Below are 16,837 nucleotides of genomic sequence, written 5' to 3' on the forward strand. Positions count from 1 at the left end.
TTAGTCAAAAATTATGAGGTAAGCCATGATGTTTTAATTTTGTTTTCTTCCCTAAACTTCACCTAAAATTCCCATCCATTCTTCACTTCAAAAACACACCAAAACACAAAATCCTCTCATCTACAATCATAAGTGTAGAAGTGAGACAAAAAATTTAGTATGAGATTTCTTAAGGAGTGTTTATCCTTGGAAGGAATATGATTAGTGGAGAGAAAGTGAGTGTTAAAATCAGAGTGTTCTGAGTGAAATACTTTGTATTCTCAATTCTCTTGTCTTTTTTGTCATTAATAAAGAAGTGATCTCCTTGAGAGTTTTAGAGTGGATGTAGCCCAATCTTGGGGTGAACCACTATAAATATTGGTGTTCATCTTATTCATTGTTGATATCACTTATGATGTTCCGCTGCGATGTTACCTCGTTTATTTCCCTGATATCCCAACAACTGGTATCAGAGCTAGATTCTCAAATACTATAGGAAGTCCTCGTATGCTCTGTGGTTGCAGCTTAGTCTGAACTTCTACATCAGAAAAGGTTTTCTAGACAGTATTAGGGAAGTGGTTCTTTTGTGTTCAAGCTTTGACGATTAATTCGTTGGTAGCAGTCACAAAAGATGGATGTACGCACAAGCAAGATGATTAGCCTTAATGGCTCTAATTATCAACTTTGGAAAAGTAAGATGAAAGATATTCTATTTGTCACCAAGATGCACCTACCGGTGTTCAGCGAGTCTAAACCAGATGATAAATCAGATGCCAAATGGAACTTCGAGCACGAGCAAGTCTGTGGGTACATCCGACAATTTGTCGATGACAACGTGTATAATCACATCTCTAACGAGATACATGCTCGTACGCTTTAAACAAAGTTGGAGACACTATATGCCTCCAAAAGTGGCAACAACAAATTGTTCTATTTGAGCAAGCTTGTCTAGGTTCGATACAAAGAAGGAACTTTGGTTGCAGATCATCTGAACGAGATTCAAGGATTCGTGGAGCAGTTATCAAGTATGAGCATAAAACTTGATGACGAGGTGATAGCTCTGATTGTGCTAGCTTCATTGCCAGAGTCTTGGAAGACTCTGAAAGTATCACCCACGAACACAGCACCAGGAGGAGTCGTGAGTATGAACTTCATCAAGAGTGGCATCTTGAATGAAGAGATGAGGCGGAGATCTCAAGGTTCCTCTACCTCACAGTCAGATGTTTTGGCTGCTGAGTCAAGGGGTAGAAGCAAGATCAATGTTGTTCACGAGCTAGAGCAGGAGTCCGTAAATTTGGCAACTCAAGTGATTAGTTGGGTGATCGATAGTGAAGCAACAGTCCACGTCACATCTCGAAGAGAATGCTTTACATCCTACACACAAGGGGACTTTGGTGTGGTGAGGATGAGGAATAACGACTTATCCAGAGTCATGGGAAAATGAGATGTGAGCTTGACTACCATGGATGACTCTACCCTGATCCTGAAAGACGTCAGGCATGTAACAGATATGCGCCTGAGTCTGATATCGGTCGAAAGACTCGATGAAGAAGGTTTCTGTACAACCTTCCGAAATGGGGTATGTAAGATTTCAAGAGGATCACTTGTGGTGGCAAAGGGATTAAAGATGTCAAAGCTATATGTAGTTCAGGAAAATCATTCTGAAGGAGTGAACTACGCAGGGGAAGAAAACTCAATAGAGTTGTGGCACCGACGTCTTGGTCACATAAGTGAAAAGAATCTTACACGCCTTGTGAGCAAGCAAGTTCTGCCCGGTATAAAGCAGGTTCATATGAAACAATGCACAAACTGCTTAGCCGGAAAACAAAACAGAATATCATTCAAAAGTTCACCTCCTAGCAGAGCCGATAAAATTCTAGATCTGGTGCACTCAGATCTGTGGTCCGATGCCATTGTCGCTCGGAGGAGCGAGATACTGGGTAACTTTTATCGATGATCATTCTCGGAAAATTTGGGTGTGGACACTCAAAACCAAGGACCAAGTTGCGGAAATGTTCAACAATTTTCTAAACTTGGTTGAACGGCAAACATGCATTAAACTCAAATATATTCGAACAGATAATAGAGGAGAATACATTGGAATCTTTGATGAGATATGCAAAAGAAACGGAATCAGACATCAAACAACACCACCAAAGACACCACAACTCAATGGATAAGCTGAGAGGATGAATAGAACTTTGGCAGAAAGGGTCAGAAGCATGCTCTCACATGCAAAGTTGACTAAGGAATTTTGGGGTGAGGCCGTGGTTGCTGCTGCATATATATTGAATCGCTCACCTTGTGTTCCTCTCAATTATGATGTCCCGGAGCAGGTGTGGCAAGGCAAAGAAGTTTCCTATAATCATTTGCGGGTATTTGGCTGTGTTGCTTATGTTCATATACCAAAGGATGAAAGACAGAAGTTGGATGTCAAAACAAGAAAGTGCATATTTATAGGCTATGGCGAGGATCAACTTGGTTACAAGTTTTATAATATAGATCTCAAAAAGCCTATAAGAAGTCGTGATGCCATATTTCAGGAGAATGAATTCTTGGAGACTGCAGAAAAAGAGAATTCTGGATCTGAACAAGATCTGGAATGGTGGCCTTCAACGGTAAATCCACAACCGGTTGAAGATGAAGAATTGCAGAACGATCATGAGGATGATGATGAGATCCATGTTCACAGTGAACCACCAGCAGAAAGTTCTCGTGGTACAATAACCACACGTTCTGGAAGAGAAGTGCGACCTTCAACCAGATATTCCTCAAATGAATATATCATGCTAACTGACGGGGGAGAACCAGAGACCTTCGAGGAAGCTATTACCGGTGAACACAAGGATAAGTAGATGGAGGCTATGCAAGAAGAAATGCAATCATTGCATGATAATGAGACATTTGAGCTGGTGAAGTTGCCGAAAGGTAAGAAAGCTTTGAAGAATAAGTGAGTGTTCAGATTGAAGCACGAAGAACACAGTATTCAACCAAGATTCAAAGCTAGGATTGTCGTCAAAGGTTTCGGACAGAAACATGGGGTCGACTTTGACGAAATATTTTCACCTGTGGTGAAGATGACATCCATACGGATTGTGCTAGGGTTAGCAGCAGAGCTTGATCTGGAGGTGGAACAAATGGATGTCAAGACCGCATTCCTTCACGGGGATTTGGAGGAAGAAATCTACATGGAGCAACCAGAGAGGTTTGCAGAGAAGGGGAAAGAGAACCTCATATGCAGATTAAACAAGAGTTTGTACGGTCTCAAGCAGGCACCAAGACAGTGGTACAAGAAGTTTGAATCGGTGGTCACTCAACAGGGATTCAAGAAAACCACTGCAGACCATTGTGTGTTTGTCAAAGATACCTCTGATGATGATTTGATGATGCTTCTGCTCTATGTAGATGACATATTGATTGTTGGCAAAGATGCTTCTGAAATCAAATGCCTAAAGAAGCAACTAAGCAAGACTTTTTCTATGAAAGACTTGGGGCCAGCAAAAAAAATTATTGGCATGGAAATCCATCGAGACAGGTATGCCAAGAAGACCTGGTTGTCGCAGGAAAAGTATATTGAGAAGGTACTTCAGAGATTCAACATGGGCCAGGCCAAAGCGGTTGGATGTCCTATTGCCAACCACTTCAAGTTGAACTCAAAACAGAGTCCTATTACATAGAATGAGGAAGAAGAAATGAAAGGTGTTCCATATGCTTCAGCTGTTGGAAGTCTGATGTATGCCATGGTATGTATTCGGCCGGATTTAGCTCATTCAGTAGGTGTAGTGAGTAGATTCCTTTCAAAACCGGGAAAGGAACATTGGGCTGCAGTAAAATGGATATTCAGATATCTACGGGGAACCTCTAAACATAGATTGAGTTTTGGAGGAACCAGACTTGAGCTTGTAGGCTACACAGATGCAGATATGGCAGGAGATGTTGACTCCCGAAAATCCACATCAGGATACCTGATTACATTTGCAGGGGGAGCTGTGTCATGGCAGTCAAAGTTGCAAAAGTGTGTAGCATTATCAACCACTGAAGCAGAGTTCATTGCAGCAACTGAGGCATGCAAGGAAATGTTATGGATGAAAAGGTTTTTGGAGGAATTTAGTTTTGTGCAAGATCAATACAAGTTGTTCTGTGACAGTCAAAGTGCAATTCATCTTGGAAAGAATCCTTCAATGTATTCAAGATCAAAGAATATTGATGTTCGCTATCATTGGATACGGGATGTATTGGATAAGAAATTGTTAAAGCTTGAAAAGATTCACACTGATGAAAATGGATCTGATATGATGACCAAGACATTGTCGAAATGAAAGTTGGAATACTGTAGAGCTGTTGCAGGTTTGATCGAATTCACAAAATGGGCTTGAGGGGGAGAATTGCTATGTAATCAAGCAAGCAATCTTTGAATTCAAAGCCATCTAAATTTGAATTCAAAGAACATCATTTTTGAATTATAAGCACATATGTTGATTAGTCAAAAATTATGAGGTAAGCCATGATGTTTTAATTTTGTTTTCTTCCCTAAACTTCACCTATAAATACCCATCCATTCTTCATTTCAAAAACACACCAAAACACAAAATCCTCTCATCTACAATCATAAGTGTAGAAGTGAGACAAATGATTTATTGTGAGATTTCTTAAGGAGTGTTTATCCTTGGAAGGAATAAGATTAGTGGAGAGAAAGTGAGTATTAAAATCAGAGTGTTCTGAGTGAAATACTTTGTATTCTCAATTCTCTTGTCTTCTTTGTCATTAATAAAGAAGTGATCTCCTTGAGAGCTTTAGAGTGGACGTAGCCCAATCTTGGGGTGAACCACTATAAATATTGGTGTTCATCTTATTCATTGTTGATATCACTTATGATGTTCCGCTGCGATGTTACCTCGTTTATTTCCCTGATATCCCAACATGGACATCATGTAAATGTATCTTTACGTACTAATCAATTTCTAAACATTGGAGTTGATCTTTAAAGATAAACCGCTTCCGTCGAATTTATCTCGAATCGCGATATTTTAGCTCAACTTTATCTCATGTTTATGGATCATTTCAAATTTATTGTAATTATCTTTATAATTAAAAAAATTAACATAAGAAATCCACCTAATATAAATTTATTGAAATAATTCAAAGATATTGGAATCATGTACATGAAATCCATTTCTTCAAAGGATAAAAACTAGTGTGAGATGGTTTAACAGGTCGTATTTTGTTATACGGATCTTTTATTTGGGTTATCCATGAAAAAATATTATTTTTATGTTAAGAGTGTTACTTTTTATTGTGAATATCAGTAGAGTTGATCAGTCTCACAGATAAAGATTCGTGAGACTGTTTCACAAGAGACCTAAGCACACCTTAATGAAAAATTATTTTTTTATATTTTATCTATATTATAAAAATATGAGGGGCGTACAGCTAATATATTTTGGTTCATTGGTTAAATTTTCAAAATGTAAAAAATATTCTGATCAAATTACTATTTTATTATTTTAATTTAATGAAAATTATCATAAAAATCTATTCTAGTAATTTTGTCATATAACTTCCACATCTCATTGATCTACTTATCAAAATTCTAAAAATTAATAATTTTGTTAAAAAAAATTTACCTATCATTTTTATTTTTAATTGATTATATTACTCATAAAATATCATAAATTTAAAAATAGCGAATTTTTTTTATTTAAATAATTATTCTAATAAAATAAATTATTAATATTATAAGAAAACATAAATCTAAAAACAACAAAAATATTAAATAATTATTCTAATAAATTATTAGAAATCTTATAAAAATAGTTTTATAAAGTTTTTAATCCTTATATTTTTATGCTAAAATTATTCGGTAATATATAGTGTACAAATAGATATTACATCTATCTATACTATAAATTAAGCAAGAGTCTTGTTGAATTTTTTTTCTTAATTCCAAAATTACACCCACACACATTTAACTCTATAATTTCGTATTTGAATCTGACTATTTCAAAATAAATATGTTTTATTTATTAAATTATTTTTTATGTATATTTTTATATAGTATAATAGAAGATGCTTTATATATATTAGTATATTACTATCCTAGAAGCAAGAGAGTCACATAAATACTGTTTTGGTGTTATTTAAGTAATTTTCCATTCTCTCCTCTCACACCAAAAACATTTTCTCTAATAATATATTTTGCATTGTGTGTGCATACGTAGTCACTGGTATATATATTGCAAGAAATGTTAGTATTCGCTATTAGATTTCTAATTATTATTATTTTTGAATTATAATAATTCTGTTATTTTAGAAGAAACTAATAAATCCATCATAATGATAAGATTTAAAAAGAGACAATTAAAGGAACCCTTTTTTGTCGGAAGACAGAAAGGGTGTGGCCTTTGAAAATTGCAAAATACACAACGCCAAGGGCTCTCTTTCTTGCCTTTTGAGGGTCCTTCAATCTTCTTCATTCAGGTACCATTTTTTCTCTGAACTGTATAAACAACATGGGAATCCATCTTCATTTGTTTAGGAATTATCCCATGCAAGAAACATTTTTAAGGATTCAATGCATGAAATGGGACAAAACCCACCATTTTTTTGCACGTATGTGTATGTTAAAATTTTGAAAAAAAAATTGTTCTTTGGTTTCCTGTAAATGCAAAAATCTTGCCTTTGACTCAGTAGAAATCTTGTTTCCGGTTTGTACATATATGAATGGGAACCAAAAAGAATTAAGGATCAAGTTCACGAATATTGAGCCAATATATGACCATTAATGCATGTTTGCTAATCCATCATTTTTATCTGCATGGAATGACCATTAATGCAAGTTTGCAATATTGGTAAATGGTAATGAATGAAATCAGGTGCATTGGATTGTCGAGAAGAGGAGTTTTCGCCGGAGAATTCAATTTCCGGTGTAAGTTTTGGCTCATATCTTCGCCTGAAATTCTTTGTTAAAATGGATTCATCGCCTCAGCAATCTCCTCAGACTTCTCCATCGCTAAGAGACAATGTTATTACTACGGATTCTTTCCCAATAAATCCGGGACATCCAGACAAGACATCGTCGTCATCACATCCTCCGTCTACATCTGCGCCACCAGAATTATCGCCACCAGCACCTCCAACATCTCCTCCTCCCCCACCTTCTTCTCCTCCACCTAAAGCCTCACCATCTCCACCAGAAGCCTCAACACCGCCTCCAGAAGAATCTCTCCCACCTCCGCTCCCTCCATCACCACCACCTCCTCAAGCCCCTCCGCCTGATGACTCAGCCTCACCTCCTCCACCGACTTCCTCGGCGCCACTGCCATCCACCATTCCCTCCTCATCTCCACCTCCAATATTGAACCCCCCTCCAGCCCCTGGAGCTCCTCCCGCACCTGTAATCCTTCCACCACCACCAAGAGCCACCGCTTCACCAACACCTCCATCACCATCTTTGTCACCTCCTCATCTTCCACGCTCGGCCGCCACCAATAGGTCCTCAAGTCACCCAGCTGGTTCCTCAACAGACCTTGTCCCTCCACCGCCTGATGCAACTGTAAATTCAGCTATCATCGCCGGAATCATCGTTGGAGGAGTAGTGCTTCTTGCCCTTATCATTGCCTGCCTGATATTGTCCAGGAGGAAGAAAAAACCATCTTATTACATTGATCCAGGATTCCCCCCCACAGGTGCTCAAGTTTTCTACAATTTAATAAATTTAAGATATTAGATCCAACTTGAACCTAATAATCTTTACGGGTCATTGATTTTCATTTCAGGAGGTGATCTATACTACAACCCTTCAACACATTGGCATAGTCCAGTTCCAATGGACCACGTAGTGAATCTTGAGCCGCCTCCGGGAGTCGTGGGCACACCTGTTGTCGTAGTTGGCGGGGGCTGGGGTGCACCAATTACTTCAACTCCTCCGGCGGCCAACACTAGCAGCGATTTCAGCTCGGGTTACTCGGGCCATCATCTTACACCTATGCAACAACCTCAATCTCCAAACATGGGAGGCATTGGTTCCAAGAGCCAATTCACCTATGAAGAGCTAAACTCTGCAACTAATGGATTCTCTCAATCCAATCTGTTGGGCCAAGGTGGTTTCGGGCTCGTACACAAGGGTGTTTTACCTGATGGAAAGGAGGTGGCGGTGAAAAGCCTCAAGTCCGGCAGTGGGCAAGGGGAGCGTGAATTTCAAGTCGAGGTCGAGATTATTAGTCGTGTCCATCATCGCCATCTTGTGTCCCTCGTTGGATACTGCATTGCTGATGGACAAAGAATGCTTGTTTATGAATTTGTTCCGAATAAGACACTGCAGTTTCATCTCCATGGTAAGCTTAGTTACTTGAGATCTTCCTATTTGAATTCGATGTGTTGATTCTTACCCCTCAAAAGGGTAAATTTTGTGTGCAGGAAAAGGCCAACCAGTAATGGATTGGACAACCAGGCTTCGAATCGCGGTTGGATCAGCTAAGGGACTTGCTTATCTCCATGAAGATTGTATGAAAATTCTTACCTTCTTATAATCATCTGTTCGTGTGTTAAAATGGCAGAATTTTAAAAGTTTTCCTTGTGATTTTAGGCCATCCTCGAATCATCCACCGGGATATAAAAGCAGCAAACATTCTTCTCGACTTTAACTTCGAAGCCATGGTAAGTATTAGAAAAGCAAAGTAACCTAAGAAGATCATTGATGGCGATGTTTTCTAGTAACATGTCCAATCCTTATCATCTAGGTGGCTGATTTCGGATTAGCTAAGCTTACTTCTGACAATTTCACTCACGTATCTACGCGCGTAATGGGAACTTTCGGGTACTTGGCTCCAGAGTATGCCTCTAGCGGCAAGCTAACAGAAAAATCTGATGTTTTTTCATTTGGAGTCATGCTCTTGGAAATGATAACCGGGCGCCGGCCTGTGAATAAGAACATGGAAGACAGCTTAGTAGATTGGGTTTGTTACAAACTCTTCTCTTTGATATATTTGCTATCTGTATGGCACAACATTAGAACGATTGGAATATGATGTTTGGATAACGAATAATTATAAAGTTTACAAGTTTTCAATCTTATATATTTCGTTTACTCTGACTTCATTTGGTTACAAAACAGGCTAGGCCCCTTCTGTCCAAATCATTGGAAGATGGCAATTATGATCCACTAGTCGACCCTCGTCTGGAAGATAAGTACATCCCACACGAAATAGCTCTTATGGTTTCCTGTGCTGCAGCATGTATACGCCATTCTGCCAGAAGACGCCCAAAGATGAGCCAGGTATGAAGATAATGCCACCTAGCAAAAATTCTTGATAAATCAAACTTTTCAATTTCCTTGATTAATGTGTGTGAAACCTTGTGTGTCTCAGATTGTTCGAGCACTGGATGGAGATGCTTCACTGGAGGACCTAAACGAGGGCGTAAATCCAGGCCAGAGCATGAGTTACATGAGCTCCAACCGGAAAGCAGAGACATACGATACACGTGCCTATAATGCTGACATGATGAAATTCAAGAAGATGGTGATGTCTAGCCATGAATTCAATAGCAGTGAGTATGGAGCAACGAGCGAGTACGGATTGAACCCATCTTCGTCGAGCAGTGATTCGAGAGAGACCGTTAAACCGAGCTCCGATGAGCAAAGGCGGTAGAAATGTCATTGAAGAAGATATATGGCATAGAACTGAGTGAGCATTGCCTCAAAAATCACATGTAATGTAAAAAAATTCATTTTCTGGTTTATTCTTGGCCAAGTTCTATGTCAAAGATGATCGATGATCTTCACAATGTGCATGCATAGCTAGAGAATTAATCATATTTATGAACTTCTAATTGACTTATTTTTCACAACCTTAACCATTGGTTGTAACATGTGAATTCATTTTAGTATTGGAATCTAAAGAACGTTTTAAAATACTTTTTATAATAAATTTTATTTCAAAGTTAATCAGATCATGCACTATATTTTTTAAAACAATGATACATGTCGGATATGTCATATTAGGAGATAACGTGGAGAACATATCAGAAAAACAATAAAAACTTGTATGAAATCACCGTGTTTTTAAAAAAACTCATTTAAGATATAAAATGTTTAAAATATCATTTTCAATATTTTTCATTTTTAAAAATTTGTGAAAGAAAGATATCGAGTAAATTTAATATTTGCTTGATTATATTTTCAATTTGAAATACAATAAAATTAATATATCAAAATATGTTTAATGATTTTTTATATTCTAAAAAATATTTATTTAATATTAATATTATTGATTTTATATATATATATATATACTATATTATTAAATTTGAGATCATTAAAGTAACAAACTTTTGGTGACATAGTCTGTTTTAATAATTATATATATATATATATATATATATATTAATAAATCGTTAAAGTCTTAATGCAAATCACATAATTTTTGTTTTCTAAACATCAAATTATATGTTAGTTTATTTTTTTTATATTTAGTTTATAATTCATAATTCAAAATTACAATGTAATTTTTTTTATTATTTTTTATAATTATATTTTAATTTAAAAAATATCTTTTTCTACGATAGTATATATTTTGGTAGTTCCATGTTGCATTGTGATTATCTATCTAGCAGTCGGGGTGGTGTTCCCCAAAATTGAAATTGCGAGTTAGTCAACTCCGTTGGGTCTTTAGTCGAAAACCCTAAAGGTGAGTCCGATGGGGGACTACGGCGATGCAATGATGCGCGACCAGAACGCCGCCGTGCAGGCGAGAACCAAGGCTCAGAACCGCGCCAATCTCATGCAACTCAAAATGGTACTCTTATCATTTGCTTCGATTCGGGATTTACGTCGACGCTGGCTCATATGAATTTTCTTTTTGTTGGATACGCTAGATTTAATGTCTATCCGGTATGTAGAAGTTTGATTTATTTTGGAAATTTAATTCCTTCAAGGTTTGGGTTTACGGACGTAGTGTAGGGATTAGTGTTTTGCTCCCTCCCAATTTTAGCTGCTTGGTTGAATTCTTTTGGGTTTGATAATTATTTTGTTTGAGAAATGAAGCAAGGTTCTTTTGTTTTTTCAGGTGGGTAGATTTTTTAAGTTGTAGGAAGGGACTCGCTAAATCGCTTCGTTAGTTTTTCTGAATTTCATAATAACTAGTTTGTGATTTGGACTGTTTCATTGTCTTCACCAAATAATAATCCCTCGGTGTTGAATGCTTTTCTATGATTGCTCTTGTAGATTGGTCAAAGTCACCCCACTGGTTTAACCACAAATCTTTTGAAGTTGTTCGAACCACGCCCGCCTCTGGAATACAAACCACCTCCAGAGAAGAGGAAATGCCTGTCATATACAGGTCTGTTCTGCATTTATTTAGCTTCACACTCACCAATTTATATGGCCTGACTTTTGCTTCTATGGTCTTATTTGATTTCACAGGTATTGCACAACTGGTTAGTAAGTTTGCGAACCCTAGTGATCCTGAGTATGCCCCCCCTGTCGATGAGGGTGAGACTCCGGTAAGATTTTTCCATCTCAAAATCTACTGTATATGATTAGAACTTTGACATTCTTTTCTTTGATACTTTTTGGCACTTGCAAGTTTATTTTTTGGTGATGTAGTTAGTTTCCATTTTTTATGTATTGCTGTTTTAGTTAAAGTTCATAATCACAGCGCTTGAACCCACTCCCTGATATTAGAAGACCTGGTTTTGGGCATACGATACATATTTATTAATTCTCTTCTTGTATGAAGGCACAAAGGAAGGCCAGGATTCACCAAATTCGGCTGGTGGAGGGAGCAAAAAAAGTTGCTGAAGAATTCGAGAAATGTGATTATAGCTTCACTAACTTCTTAAATCTTAAGATAGCTAATAGCTACAGCTTTCATTCAGCTTTTAGTGGCATTTGATATTTCATATACTCTCGAAATCTCTCCCTTCCATACAATACAAGTCTGTAGTTAACTAGTGCCAGATGAACTTGGATTCAAATGTTTGTTAATCTTGTTCCTGTGTTTTTCTTCACAGATGATCCAAGTAAGGACCCAAATATATCTGGCGATCCATACAAAACATTGTTCGTTGCTAGGATTGTGAGTTCACCTTTTCTTAGTTTTCATTTTGTTGCTACTGTTGAATATTTTCATGTTCTTATATGATGTTTTTTTTCCTTTTTCCAGAACTATGAGACATCTGAGAACAGGATCAAAAGGGAGTTCGAGGCTTATGGGCCAATCAAGAGGGTAGGTATTGTAGGACGCCCCAAGCGGGGCTCAGGTTATCTTTTGGGTTGGTAAGAGTGTACATTCACTGTTACACTGTCCTTTTGTTATTCATGTCTAAGAAAACCTTTTTTTTGGCTCAAAGAATCTCCCCTCAACTGTACCACTCCACCAGAACTGGGGAAAGAAGGGAAGCGAAGGAATTATGGGTATTATAATTTAATCTAGTACGATTGAAACGGTGCGGCATGCGTTAGTAAAATATAAGAAATTTTGGGAGTGTCTTTTCTGTGCTGATGATCAAATGATTTTATAAACACTCTGTCATACCAGGAATGGATATCTTAACCATTCTAACTATGCTTGGGTTGCAATTTGTATGTGATCGGATGTATAGTTTATAGATCATGGAACTGTTTCTATTTTTTCTTCAAGAGTAGATCAAATTTGATTTGCGACTGTTCTACTTAAACTTTAGAATAATTCTCATTTCATCACTTCAAATGATGATCTATACTTGGTATGTAGTTAGTCAGGTGTCTTGATCATATGTTTCGGGATTCTATTTGAGGATGCATGAAATTTGACTTGTAACCTTACCTCTTATTTGCTAGTTAGAATAATTTGCATTTCATGCCTTCTGAAGTTGTAGCACCCAGGTATTATTTTGGTTGAAGTTGTAGTTAGGCTGCTACTTCCTTTTACTCCCCCTTTTTTTGGGGCTAATATATTTCAGAACTAGGTGGTGGTTTAGTTTCTAGTCATGCTTCATTTTTAAAGGTGGTGGTTTATTTTCTAGTCATGCTTCATTTTTAAATGTAAGTTTCAAACTTGTTAAGAGGGTAAAATTTCCTACATTGGCTCTTATCTGCATGAACTTTTTCCCATGTGACCATTCAAAGTGAGAAACGGAACCTCATAACTACAAAGGTAAAATTTTTAATCTTTTAAGAGCTATGATTCCTTGTGCCTTTTGGTAATTATTTCAAGCAACATGGGGAAGCAACTTTTTCCTGCAATGGGTAAATCGCTTTGGGAGTAATAGCATCTCTCTCTTCCTTTTAATTAAGTACGCACTATCTTTCTATTTAGAGGTATTAAAAAGCTTCAATGACTATGATGATATATCGTCTTCGATATATTACTTGTAGTCATTTTTTTATACTAAGAAATATCCCTGGTAAGGGGAAGTTAGTATGTAATGTCAACTGGTATATTGGCCACCGTTTTATGGCAACTCTAGCAGTGATGGTGATGCGTCTGGCTTGGGAGCTCTATGATTGAAAGGTGAGCACGGCTAATTAGGCATAGTGCCTGTCTGCCGTGCCCTTAGGCATTTTTTTACCGTAGGCATTGTACAAAATCAAGACATAACTAGAAGACTTGTCTTTTTTGAGCATATCTTCTAAATTTTGTAGATATTGTTTCCTAGATGTATCTTTTTGACTTTTCAGGTTCGCTTGGTCACAAATAAAGATACAAAGAAGCCTAGAGGCTATGCTTTTATCGAGTTTATGCATACACGGGATATGAAAGGTTTGTTCACACTCATGACTTTACTTCTATTTATTCTCCTTTAATTTTATGCTTATTAATGGGTGGTTATATTTCATGCAGCGGCATACAAACAAGCCGATGGCAAAAAAATTGATAACAGGAGGGTGCTTGTGGATGTTGAGCGAGGCAGAACCGTTCCAAACTGGCGGCCTCGCAGGCTTGGTGGTGGACTTGGAACAAGTCGGGTTGGTGGTGAAGAAGTTAATCAGAAGTATGCAGGAAGGTAAGTCTTGTGTGAACATGCATGATAGCTGCATTTAAGTCTTCCTTTTTGAATCAAGGCTGTAAAAAACGGTTTTCCTGTTGAAAAATCGAGGATGCTGTAGAATTTTGTGTGATGTTTGAAATTTGAAGCCTAGTTGTAAACGAACCGAATCGAGCCGAATATCAGTAAATATTTAAGGCTCGAATTAAATATATTCGAGTTCGAGCTCGATTCGAAGCTTAATTTTTTTTTAATTTGTTGTTTCGAGTTCGGCTTGAAAGGATGCTCGAATTCGGCTCGAAATCTTCGAACCTATTTGTGAGCTCTATGAATTATTGTCCGGATAGTAAAATTCGAGAATGAAAGTTTAAGAACTCGAAACGTCTGAAAGCTCGAAATGTGTATATATATATATATAATATGATTATATTATATAAATAAAATATTAATGCTTGCGAGCTGCTCGCCAACTATCGAACAAAATAATTTGGGCTCGAGATCGGTTCGAAAAAAGTTCGAACGTGTTCGAGTTCGGCTTGAGTTCGATAAATTCGAATACGAATCAAATATTTATCGAGCCGGCTCGGAAGTCCGCTTACATGCTCAATTTGTTTACATCGCTAGTGTTAGTTGTCTTTATAATGATATTTTAAAACTTGCTGATTTCATTGTCACCTTATGGTGCTTTTGATCCTCGCTACATACAGTGGAAATTATTTACTTAAAACTTTTATGCATTGGAGCAATTTATTTAAAATATGATTGCAATGTTCATGTTTTTTTCTTCTATTTGATCAGCTGTGTTTTTAGCCACAATTCATGTTTACTTCCAATTAATAATTTGTGTGGTATAAATTATTTGGTACTGTATTTTGTAAATTTGAAGCATCTTTGGTAAAAAAGCTCTCCGTTTATCAGCACCTACCCTTTTGCTCTTTTTTAACCCACTTTATGTGCACGACAGCTGATAATTAATTTGTACTTGTGCTTATTTTTCCGAACTACATTTCATGGGTTTTCTTTACTTCAAGTGATTATCATGATTTTGACTACTAACCACAGTAAACACTCTTTGGCTTGCATGTTAGTATGATGTTGCAGCATCGACCTGTTAGAATTTACAAAAGGATAATATTCTTTTTTGTATTGTAGAGAACAAGGACAGTCTGGAGGAAAATCTGTGTCTGAGGAACCAAGGGTTCGAGATGAACGAGATAGGTAAAGCCCCTGACAATATTAGACTCCTGTATCTACTTTGTACAAATTATGGCCTATATACTACTGAACTTGTTGAAGCTGGGTTCAATAACGGATCATGAGTCTGTCTATTTTGAGAACAGTCATCGACTCATCTGTACCATCGCATATTAAAATCCAGGATGAGTTATATCGGTTGTCAATTTATCAATGATTGCCTCCTGGCATCTTATGAAACTAAAACTTATAACTGACAAATTTTCTGGTATAGGGAGAAATCTCGTGAAAGGGGAAGAGACAAAGAGAAAGAACGGGAAAAATCTCGTGAGCTATCGCGCGAAAGACCAAGGGATCGTGACCGAAGAGAAGATAGGCACCACCGGGATCGTGATAGAAATAAAGACAGGGACAAGGAGAGAGATCATGGTCGAGACCGTGAGAGGGATCGGCCTCGCGACCGTGATCGAGGTCGTGATCATGATGATCGTGACAGGGAACGTGGCAGAGATCGTAACCGTGACAGGGAAAGGGAAAAAGAAAAGGATTATGAAGCTGAGGACGGCAATGATCGTGGACATTCCCATGACCGTGAGTATGACTACGATCGTGTCAATTCTAAGCATGAACGAGACCGAGGTACTAGAGACAGAGATCATAACAATACAGATGCAGAAGACGATCATGGGTGGTCCAATCAGCCTGAACGCGAACATGGGCGCCACAACTATCATGAACGCCAAGGTCGAGGTTCATACGAGGATCCAGATGGTCAGGGTGTTTATGACCGCTATAGGGAAACTGATCGTGGTGATGACCGTTATGATCGCATGGACGAGGATGGTTACGGTTATGATCGTTCTGCATCTGAACCTCAAGAAAGGGATTACAGGCGTTGAGATTTTGTGGGTTTCTATTCGAGTTGGTGTGTTAAATGTTTTAAAGCAGACTGTTTCTCTACTGTGGATGCTGGTTTCTTTCTCTCCTGTATTTGGGGCTGGGTTCGTTGAAACTCGTTTTTATGGCTTCTGATGCGTGACCCTTGCTACTACATTTCTTATTTTGGATATGATAACGTTGTTGTTGTCTTTTCACTGTTCCATTACATCTTGTCGGTAATAATATGGTTTGTTTTTTGCCATCAGCAAATCAAGTAGCTGATACTTTATAAAAGACAACTGGTTAGGGTTTTTTTTTATAATTAATTTAAAAATAAAAAAATATTTCAAAAATAAATTATTTTGCAAAAATATTTAATTCGCATTTACAAAGCGTGGACGTTCGTCTATGTAAGCGTTATATATTATTATTATTATTATTATTATTATAATTTTTAATAATTAATTTAATTCGAATATATTATTATTATTATTATAATTTTTAATAATTAATTTAATTCGAATATATTATTATTATTTATTATTATAATTTTTAATAATTAATTTAATTCGAATAAAAAATATACAATATAATATTTATAATATTTTGTATCATCATCTTTGTTTCCGTTCTGTCCTTGATTTTTCAGGCATGGGAATGTGGCAGTACGAGGCAAATTGAGAGGAATAATGTGGTTGCGGTGAGTGGATTTGGTGCCATTGGTGGACCAATTAGAAAGTTCTTGATCCTGGTGGGACCTTGGTAGTTGTTTTTGTGTGTAAAATCTGTGGGAGATTTCAGGTTTCTATAGAAGGTGGTG

General features: G+C 37.1%; 2 protein-coding genes across 2 annotated transcripts; both read left to right on the plus strand.

The window, feature by feature from the left end:
* Positions 1 to 6,362: 6,362 nt before the first annotated feature.
* Positions 6,363 to 9,802, plus strand: LOC142534846 (proline-rich receptor-like protein kinase PERK15). Its single transcript, XM_075641569.1, has 8 exons — positions 6,363 to 6,456; positions 6,852 to 7,664; positions 7,755 to 8,312; positions 8,395 to 8,481; positions 8,564 to 8,634; positions 8,718 to 8,933; positions 9,092 to 9,253; positions 9,345 to 9,802. The coding sequence occupies exons 2-8, from the start codon at positions 6,947 to 6,949 to the stop codon at positions 9,624 to 9,626; spliced, it is 2,094 nt and encodes a 697-aa protein (XP_075497684.1). The 5' UTR covers positions 6,363 to 6,456; positions 6,852 to 6,946; the 3' UTR covers positions 9,627 to 9,802.
* A 767-nt stretch (positions 9,803 to 10,569) lies between these two features.
* Positions 10,570 to 16,287, plus strand: LOC142534836 (U1 small nuclear ribonucleoprotein 70 kDa-like). Its single transcript, XM_075641559.1, has 10 exons — positions 10,570 to 10,772; positions 11,201 to 11,315; positions 11,399 to 11,478; positions 11,715 to 11,790; positions 11,989 to 12,053; positions 12,141 to 12,203; positions 13,637 to 13,718; positions 13,800 to 13,962; positions 15,097 to 15,162; positions 15,413 to 16,287. The coding sequence occupies exons 1-10, from the start codon at positions 10,674 to 10,676 to the stop codon at positions 16,035 to 16,037; spliced, it is 1,434 nt and encodes a 477-aa protein (XP_075497674.1). The 5' UTR covers positions 10,570 to 10,673; the 3' UTR covers positions 16,038 to 16,287.
* The last annotated feature ends 550 nt before the right edge of the window (positions 16,288 to 16,837 follow it).

The sequence above is a fragment of the Primulina tabacum genome, unplaced genomic scaffold (assembly GCF_025594145.1).
Source record: "Primulina tabacum isolate GXHZ01 unplaced genomic scaffold, ASM2559414v2 Contig710, whole genome shotgun sequence".
NCBI classification, from domain to species: Eukaryota; Viridiplantae; Streptophyta; class Magnoliopsida; order Lamiales; family Gesneriaceae; genus Primulina; species Primulina tabacum.